At 60.6% G+C, this 9,694-nt stretch overlaps 1 protein-coding gene across 2 annotated transcripts in view; it reads left to right on the top strand.

The window, feature by feature from the left end:
- The first annotated feature begins 589 nt into the window (after positions 1–589).
- Positions 590–9,694, top strand: part of ZC3H3 (zinc finger CCCH-type containing 3) — a 102,564-nt gene continuing 93,459 nt past the window's right edge. For both annotated transcript variants that reach the window (XM_017883424.1, XM_017883423.1), the window contains exons 1-3: positions 590–687; positions 2,811–4,128; positions 5,685–5,881. In XM_017883424.1, the coding sequence (XP_017738913.1) occupies positions 600–687; positions 2,811–4,128; positions 5,685–5,881 (1,603 nt within the window). In that variant the 5' untranslated portion in view covers positions 590–599. The remainder of the gene's footprint in view (positions 688–2,810; positions 4,129–5,684; positions 5,882–9,694) is intronic.

Genomic DNA, 9,694 nt, shown 5'->3' with positions numbered 1-9,694 from the left:
CCACAGTTTTCTGCGGTGCTGCGCCATTTACATTCCCACCAACAGCGCACTTGTACATGTTTCTACTGACGAACCAAAAACTTTCATGTTTTCAGAGGTTCAACATGTCTATCCAAGGAAACTTGCTCTCCGATGTCTTCTCCTCTGGCCACAGTAAGAGATTTCACAGACCCTCGTGGGTCAAGAGTAACTGTTAACTGGACCTTCTCCCATGGGGTCCCCCCGTAGACCCCCAACTCTCAACTGGGGCGAAATGAAACGCAGGGACTGTGGGAAGGAACTGCGGTATGGGCTGGGAGGGCCCCAGGTCTCGCCCCTCGCCCAGTCTCCCAAGGGGACCCGATCCCGGACTGCACAAGCTGGGCCGCGCGGCCTCCCAGAGTCCGAACCGCCCCTTCCCAGTGGCAACCGGGCTACTTCCCGACGCTCACTAGTGACGTCCCCGCCTCGCTCTGCGCGTGCGCGGCTCCGCCTCTTCGCTGCCGTTGCCAGGGCGACGGCGGGTCGTCTGCGGCCGGCAGACATCCGGGCCTGCTCCCCGCGGCTCCGCCCCGGCCCGGCCCGGCCCGCCCCCCCAGCGGGAAAAAGGTCGCGTAGCGATGACGTCGCGGGGGCTTGGCCGGGCGTCGCGGACTTGGGAGATGGAGGAAAAGGAGATATTACGGCGGCAGATCCGTCTCCTGCAGGGTAGGTCCGTCCGGGGCCGGGACGCGAGTCCCCTTCTTTGCCCCTCACCTCGCGGCGGGTCTCTGTCCGCCTCGTCGAAGGGGTCGCTCACCGCCCTCGTGTTCCTGGTGGCGGCTGGGGTGGGGAACGGTAGGGTCTGCCAGGACTTGTGGGCCGGCTCAGGGCCCGGGTCAGTCCCCGGCTCCAGCTTTGTGGAGGGAGCGGTGCCGGCCCTGCAGGGGCTGCATAGGGTGGAGGCAGGGCCGTCGCTTAGTACCCCGCGGGAGGCGGTGGCCCTCCCCACCACCATGGTCTGGCGAGTCCCTCGGCGCCCGCTCTCGCTCCCCGCGCCCCACTGCGGGACTGGTACTGGTTCGTAGCTCATTTCGGCAGAGCAGGCTCCGGGCGCACGCGGGTTCCTTCCTTGACGTCCGTTTTGTTTTGTTTTGTTTTGTTTTGTTTTTTTGTTTTTTTGAGACAGAGTCTTGCTCTGTTACCCAGGCCGGGGTGCAGTGACGCTATCTCGGCTCACTGCAACCTCCGCATCCCGGGTTCAAGCGATTCTCCTGCCTCAGCCTCCCGAGTCGGTGGGATTACAGACATGCGCCACAATGCCCGGCTGATTTTTGTATTTTGAGTAGAGACGGGGTTTCACCATGTTGGCCAGGTTGGTCTCTAACTCGCGACCTCAGGTAATCCACCCACCTGGGCTTCCCAAACTGCTGGGATTACAGGCATGAGCCACCGCTCCCAGCCTCGACGCCCGGTTTTGATGCCCCGTTTCTCCAAACAGTCACACCTCCCTTGCCATTTCAGGTGCAGACTCAACAGGCTTCAGCTTCCACACTTAAACATTAAAAAACCCAAATTGGTGTTTCTAAACTTAAAAAAAAAAAATCCATGTACGGACGCAATGGCCCACGTCTGTAATCCCAGCACTTTGGGAGGCCATGGCAGGAGGATGGCTTGAGCCCGGGAGTTTGAGACCATCCTGGGCAACATGACGAGACCCCGTCTCTACAGAAAAATTTTTAAAAATGAAATGGGCATGGTGGCTTGCGCCTGTAGTCCCAGCTACTCAGAGGTGGAAGGTTCACTTGTGCCCAGGAGGTTCTGGCTGCAGTGAGCTGTGATTGGGCCACCGCACTCCAGCCTGGGCAGCAGAGAAAAGCCACATCTCAAATACAAAGCCAAAACCAACCAAACAAAAAAACTAATAAAAATTAAAATTACTTTTTGCATTTACTCTCACAAAGGGAAGACTTAAGGATTGGGAAAGTGTGTATGGATAAGAGGCCAGGTGGACTGCCTCCCACTTGGGGACACTTCTTGGGCTCCCATCACACCTGCTCTGGGATGTCACCACGTCTGGACATGGCTTTCTGTGTCCCCAGGGGCAGGGCCTGTGGTGGGGGAGTGCTGATAACTGGGAGGCTGGCTGCTGCTGGTTTGCTGGTTGAGTTGGAGCATCCCTGGCTGCTGCTGCCCTTGCCTGTGTTCCTGGCCCTCCTGCACCGGGATAGCTATCCAGGGACTTATTTGGAAAGTCCTGTGATTGTGTCAGTTTACTGCAGTAAGACTCTAGCCCATTGCTCTCTCCTCTTCTGCAGGGAAGACTATGACATCTGGCAGGGCAGTGGCCTCTGGTCCTAGTATTCTTTTTTCCTGTTAGGCATGGCGTCCTCAGGAGTGTCAGTTCTGTTACCCTTAGTGGAGTGACTCCTTTCCATCTGTAGGCCAGCCAGAGGGCCTGTGCGGCCGACTTGTCCCCTCTGATTCAAAAAGTGCAGAGGGGATCGTTGGGATTCTCTTCAGACTGAGTGACACTTTTCATCAAAGGACTGTGGACTCAGCAGACCAGCAAATAAGGGTTGTACCACATGGTTCATTTTTGTGTTAAGCAGGTGGAAGTAGGATTGAAGTGGAGCTGTTGGAGAAAAGGCTCATAGAAGTGACAGGCCCAGGTGATGCGGACTGAGTTGTCAGTGAGTCCCAGGTGCTGGGGGCTGTGCCTCTGGAAACCGGCAGGGGCTCAGAAGTGAGATGAGATCTGGGGGTATCTTGCCAGCTGATGCTCTTCCAGGGCAGTCATGATTGTTACGGTTACCCTCTGGCTAACTGAGCCTGTGGTTCTGTCTTCTCAGGTCTAATTGATGACTACAAAACCCTCCATGGCAATGCCTCAGCCCCTGGTACCCCAACAGCTTCTGGGTGGCAGCCACCCACTTACCACAGTGGCAGGGCCTTCAGTGCCCGCTACCCTCGTCCAAGCCGGAGGGGCTACTCCTCACACCATGGGCCTTCATGGCGCAAGAAATACTCCCTCGTGAACCGGCCCCCGGGACCCTCAGACCCACCTGCCGACCCTGCTGTGCGGCCGCTGCACGGGGCCCGGGGGGGCCAGGCTCCTGTCCCGCAGCAGCACATCCTTGGGAGACAGGTCCAGCTCAGTAAAGGTCAGAACGTGGTCATCAAAGTTAAACCACCATCAAAGTCTGGCTCTGCCGGTGCTTCAGGGGCCCAGCGGGGCTCTTTGGAAGAATATGAGGACACCCCCTGGAGTGACCAAAGGCCCCGGGAAGGTGAAGGTGAGCCCCCTCGGGGACAGCTGCAGCCCTCGAGACCAGCAAGAATCAGGGGGACCTGCAGTGTGGAAGATCCTCTTCTGGTCTGCCAGAAGGAGGCCAGTAAGCCCAGGGTGGTGAAATCAGTGGGCAGTGTGGGCGACAGCCCCCGGGAGCCCCGCCGGACAGTCAGTGAGAGCGTGATTGCCATCAAGGCGAGCTTCCCATCCTCCGCTCTGCCCCCACGCACTGGCGTGGCCCCGAGCCGGAAGCTGGGTTCTCATTCCGTGGTCAGCTGTGCTGCACAGCTCCTTGGGGACAGGAGAGTAGATGCTGGCCACGCAGATCAGCCAGTTCCGTCAGGCTCAGTGGTGGGCCCAGCCAGACTGGCCTCAGGACCCAGGCAGGCCCGGGAGGCCTCGCTAGTTGTGACCTGTCGAACTAACAAATTCCGGAAAAACAACTACAAATGGGTGGCTGCCTCCGCGAAGAGTCCCCGGGCTGCTCGGAGGGCCCTCAGTCCCAGAGTGGCTGCAGAGAATGTGTGCAAGGTCCCTGCTGGCACGGCAAACAAGGTGGAGAAGCCACAGCTCATAGCTGACCCAGAGCCCAAGCCCAGGAAGCCAGCCACATCCTCCAAGCCAGGTTCTGCCCCCAGCAAGTACAAGTGGAAGGCCTCCAGTCCCTCTGTCTCCTCCTCTTCCTCCTTCCGTTGGCAGTCAGAGGCTGGCAGCAAGGACCATGCCTCCCAGCTCTCCCCGGTCCTGTCTAGGTCCCCGCCAGGGGACAGACCAGCCGTAGGACTCAGTGGCTTGAAGCCCGTCTCTGGGGAGACCCCGCTCTCGGCTTACAAAGTGAAGAGCCGCACCAAGATCATCCGGAGGCGGGGCAGTACAAGGTGGGCATCTCGGCCGGCTGCGGTGGAGTGTGAGGGGCTGTGAGGAGGGTTTGTTTGGCACCCCTGATGGATCTGCTGAGCTCGGAGCTTTGCCTGCAGTTGGGTTCACATTTCCAGCAAGAAATGAGGCAGGAAGTGCTGCTGTGGTGGTTTGGGCTAGCCTGGGGCACAGACTTAGGGGGCAGGTTTCCCGTCCCTCACGCTGCTGGCAAGCCCATCCTTACTCCTGCTGGTGAGAGACGAGCAGCTTCCATTTCAGTTGCACAGAGTTCACAGAGCGAAGGCTTTGTGCCAGGCCAGGCGCAGGGGGAGTAGCTCCCAGGGACCAGCCCAGGGTCCATGTGTCCCCAGGGGGATGATGAGACAGTGAGAGCAGGTGTCTGCCCCTGGCCTGGAGCTGCCAGCCACAGGTCTGTGTTGGGAGGTGGACCAGGGCTCTGGGCCCTGCCAGGGGTGTCTGGTCTTTCCTTCCTGCCCTGTGTCTAGGGCTTGGGCTCCAGGAGACCTGGCCTTTGCTGGCCCCCAGGGCTGGAGGACCTGCTCCAGCTAGGCTGTATGGGCGGGGGGGCCAGGGGCTGCTGCAGTAGGCGGGCAGCCTCCTTGGGCATTCCTGGCTTTGGGCTCTGTGGCCTGCCTCGCGGAGTGCTGAGGCTGCGGTTGGCCTCTGGTCCCAGGGCGAGCAGATTGGTGTTAGGTCCCAGCCCCCTTGGCCAGGCAGCCAGGCGGAGTCACTCGCTTGCTTGGCACACTTCTCTCCCAGCCTCCACCCTTGCGGACTTGTGATGAGACTCAGATTTGGTGTCATGGTGCAGTGCTTGGTCTGGGCTCAGGGACTCTATCAGGTTGGCAGCTAAGGTGGCGGCTGTACCTGCTGGGCAGAGGGTGGAGGTCCTGCCTTCGTCATCAGACACAGTGGCGCGCTGTCTCGGAAGGCACCTCCTCGCTGCGCACCCCTGCTGTCTGGTCTAGGTCGCTGGGTCGTGCAGCTCATTCTCTCTGGCCCTGGTTCCCCAGACAGGTGCTGTCTTGAGGCACGTGGGCACCTGGCTCCCACTCCTGGCTGTTTCTCGGTGGCAGCTCTGCTCTAAACCATGCTGGCAGCTCCCTCTGTCCAGGAAGTGTGGAGAGGGAGTGTGGAGAAGCTGCCCCTTACTGAGGGCTCGGAAGGCCACGTGGGGCCGGTGGCCGCTCTCCTCAGGGATGTTGGCTCTTCCCTTTGCCCCATGCTGGGCTCCTCTGGCCTGGGTAGATGGGGAAGGGGTGGACGTGTGTGGGGACAGAGCGCTGAGGCCCCTCTGTTCTCCCTGGGAGCATGGTAGCCTGCCCTAGTTCTGGGGTCATCTGGGATTGTGGATCCAAGCCTGCCGCCTCAGCCTGGCTGTGGAGGGTGGGCAGAGCTGCCAGGGGGTGAGGGAGGCAGGGTCCAGACAGGACCCGATGTGGCCGGGTCCTGGCCTTCAGGGGCTGCTCCCATGCTCCTCGGGTCCTGGTGACGAAGGGTAGGTGGGCAGAACCCCCAGGGCTTGTTGAGAGCTGCCTGTATTTTGTCTCCACAGCCTTCCTGGAGACAAGAAAAGCAGCCCCTCACCTGCCACCACCGCCAAGAGCCACCTCAGCCTCCGGCGGAGACAGGCCCTCCGGGGGAAGAGCAGCCCTGTCCTGAAGAAGACCCCCAACAAAGGCCTGGTACAGGTCACCACACACCGACTGTGCCGCCTGCCACCGAGCCGGGCCCACCTCCCCACCAAGGAAGGTATGCTGGGAGCAGGGGCGCTGGGTACTGGGGCTGGGCATGCTTGCACTGGATCTGCTGGCCTGTTAGGAGCCATGGGCACCTTCCCTGCCTCATGCTGTTAGAGACCCTGGCTGGGAGGGCACTGCCTGGCAGACGGTGGTGGTGGGCTGGCGGGTAGAGGAGAGGGCCCGGGTGCTGCGCCCTGGAGTCTGGGTGTGGGATGTGCTGCTAGGCAGGCGCTGTGGCCTCTTCTGTGTGTCTCTTGGTATGGACCCAGCTGCGTCCCTCCTGAGGGAGGAGAGGGCGGCGGCTGCTGAGCCCTTAGACAGGGGTGAAGCCCTCACTTGTGCTGCACTGGGCACCCCCAGGCCTCTGCCTCCTCCAGGGCCCTTCTGTGCTTGGCTGGCTGGGGCTGCAGGTCTACCTGCTCTGCCCTTTCTGAGTGTCACATGGTACTGCGTGAGTGTTTTGAGTGGCCTGAAAGAATTGGTCTGGTCTCCCGCTGTACCACTCTGAGTGCACCCGGTCCCGCCTGGAGAGAAGTGGTCTGAGCTCCTGAGAGCTCCTGTGGTGGCCAGGGAAGGTCCTGTCCTGCAGAGAAGTGGTCTGAGCTCCTGTGGTGGCCGGGGAAGGTCCTGGCCTGCGGAGAAGTGGTCTGAGCCCCTGTGGTGGCCGGGGAACGTCCCGGCCTGCAGGGAAGTGGTCTGAACCCCTGTGGCGGCTGGGGAAGGTCCCGGCCTGCAGAGAAGTGGTCTGAACCCCTGTGGCGGCTGGGGAAGGTCCCGGCCTGCAGGGAAGTGGTCTGAGCTCCTGTTTTGGTGGCAGGGAAGGTCCCGGCCCTGCAGGGGAAGTTGGTCTGAGCCCCTGTGGGGGCTGGGGAAGGCCCCGGGTCTGGAGATTGTGGGGTGTAGGCCTTTTGAGGGTTGACCCCCACTGCGGTGATTGTGCGCCGACACCACTGGGGGAGCAGCCTCCAGGCGGCACGTGGTTGGGGTATGTGTGAGGGTCTAGAGCCCTTGGTGTGGCACCCCCCAGACACTGTGGGGGTCGGCGTGGAGCCACGTTTGTCTTTGTGTGCACCTGGTCCCGTGCGACTCTGTGGGCTCCCCTGGGCGCATTAGGGCAACGGCTTCCTGAGCTTGTGTCTGTGACATCTGGAGAAGGTGGGATGTTGGGATTGAGCAGGCTTGGACCTGGGCACTCCGACTGGAACTGGTGCTCGAGAAATCTAGCCCAAGGCTGGCGCAGGTTTGTTCATGCTTAATCCCAGCTCCTTGGGGAGGCCAGGTGGGAGGATCCCTTGAGGGCCAGGAGTTTAAGACCCAGCCTGGCCAACATGGCAAAACCCCGTCTCTACCAAAAATACAAAAAATCAGCTGGGCATGGCGGCACATTGCATGTAATTCCAGCTACTCGAGAGGCTGGAGGGGCAGGAGGAATTGCTCAAGGCCTGGGAGGCTTCAGCGAGCTAAGATGGGTGCCAATGCGGCTCCAGGCCTGGGCGACAGAACGAGACTCTCTCTCAAAGGAAACCCATTCAAGCATACTGTTTCTAGGGAGGCTTCAGAAGACCTTGGAAGAGCTGAGCGCCTTCGCGCGCCGCGCTAAGGAGTCATGTGTGGGGCTGGCCAGCGGGAGGGCAGGCCTGTGTCCCAGATGGGTCCCAGATGGAGGACTGAATGGGGCGATGCAGCCGGGTGTTGCAGCACGGGGAAGGGGGGGCAGGCGAAAGTGAGGCTGGGGGTGCTGGTCGGCTGTCCCCTATTAGCAGACACCTGCTGCATGCCAGGACACGTGGATTTCATCCTGGTGACAGAGAGCAAGCAGAGACCCATGTGGTCCCTGGTGACCACAGTGAGGTGGCCGGATGGGGGTTAGGTCGTGGGCTTGTCTGGGAGTGGATAGTAGGTTGGCTTGGACAGTTGGCAGTATCCCCTGGTCACCTGGGGAGGAGGGGTTGAGGAGGCGTCCAGCTCTGGGAGGCCAGGAGGGGCTGCTGAGCCCTAGGAGGCCAAGGCTTGCAGATGGCATGGTGGTTGGGGTGAGAGGCTCCCCACTGGGTGCAGGGTCAGCCCTGCTCACCTGGCCTGCTCCGTCTTCGGGCCTCTAGTAGAATGGGGCATAGGCAGGGGATGGGGGAGGCTGCTTCCTGCCGATGGGGCCTTGCTCGGCGCCCCCTGGACTCCTGCCAGGAGGAGTTGTGGGCTTGGGAGGCCACCGGCTTCACCGGCTGACCATTGCGGAGTGCACAGCTGAGGGGCTGCTGCGGTCCTGTGTCTCTAGGGGGAAGGGTGTAATTGATCTCATCTGTTTTTGTTGTTGTTGTTGTTGTTGTTTTAATGTTTTTAGAAACAGGGCCCTGCTTGCCTCCCCGGCTGGAGTACGGTGGTGCAATCACGGCTCACTGCAGCCTCAACCTCCTGGGCTCAGGTGACCCTGCTGAAAAGCTGGGACTGCAGGTACAGGTCACTATGTCTGGCTAATTTTTACTTTTTTTATAGGGACAGGGTCTTGCTTTGTTGCCTAGGCTGGTCTTGAACTCCTGGGCTCACGGGATCCTCCTGCCTTAGTCTCTTAAAGTGCTGGGATTACAGGTGTGAGCCACTGTGCCCAGCCAAACTCATAAAGACCAATGTGAAGCTGGGTGCGGTGGCTCACACCTGTAATCCCAGCACATTGGGAGGCTGAGGTGGGCAGATCACCTGAGGTCAGGCGTTCAAGACCAGCCTTGGCAACATGGCAAAACCCATCTCTACTAAAAATACAAAAATTAGCCAGGCATGGTGGCAAGCGCCTTAATCCCAGCCACTTGGGAGGCTGAGGGAGGAGAATCTCTTGAACCCAGGAGGCAGAGGTTGCATTGAGCAGAGATCTCCAGCCTGGGTGACAGAGTGACATTTTGTCTCAAAAAAAAAAAAAGACCAGTGTGACAACTGCATAGAGGGAGAGGAGAGGGTCCTGTGTGAGGAAGGGGTGGGGGTGGGGAAGGCGTCCCCCTGACTTGCCCACCACTGGCCCATCTGGCAAGCACGGTTGAGTCACTGTGCCTGGCAGCCTGCTGGCTCCTAGGGATACTGCAGTGAAGGTGAAGGGAGGATGAGGCTGGAGCCGCCTTCCAGTGGTGGAGACAGGCAGCCACTGGAGTGCTTGTACATCAGCCAGAAAGGTGCTTCTGGCTGGAAAATGCCTTCTGAGGAGCAGGCAGGGGGATAGCACAGGACCAGCTACAGAGAGGTGGTCTGCGAGTGGGAGGGCTTCTCTGAGGAGGTGACCTGAGCAGAGAGGAGCGAATAGGGCTCAGCTCTGTAGGCTGAGATGGAGGTGGGAATGAGCTTACTGTGTTCTGGAGCACAAGGAGGCTGTGGGGCCGGTTCACCGTCTGGGAGTGTGGCTTGGAGGGGTTGGAGCCAGTGGGGCAGAGGGACCAGGTCCCGGGAAAGGGTCTTGTAGGCCATGGGAGGGAAAGGGGGGTTGGTTCTGGTTACGTTGGGAAGCCAGGGAGGGACAGGGGAGGACCCTGGGAGGGGAAGGTCCAGGGCCCCAGGGTGTCTGGTAGGCCTAAGCAGGCAGTGAGTCTGGAGGGCCTGTGTGCGAGGCTGTGGACGCCAGGCCAAGGAGCAGAGTCCACACGCTCTCAAGCGGGCAGGGAGCCCATGGAGATGTGTGCAGAGGTGAGACGCCGAGCCTGCATCTTGGCCTGGTCACTCAGGCAGCTGACCCCAGAGACAACCACCGCAAGACTCCAAGCTGGCCGCAGGGGAGATGGGCATGGCCGGGGCATCTGCTGAGGTGGGAGGCTGGGGCCCGGGAAGCTGGTGAGTGGCTCCCCGA

Source organism: Rhinopithecus bieti, unplaced genomic scaffold, assembly GCF_001698545.2.
Source record: "Rhinopithecus bieti isolate Rb0 unplaced genomic scaffold, ASM169854v2 scaffold_13617, whole genome shotgun sequence".
Classification (NCBI taxonomy): Eukaryota; Metazoa; Chordata; class Mammalia; order Primates; family Cercopithecidae; genus Rhinopithecus; species Rhinopithecus bieti.
This window is presented reverse-complemented; position numbering and strand designations above follow the sequence as displayed.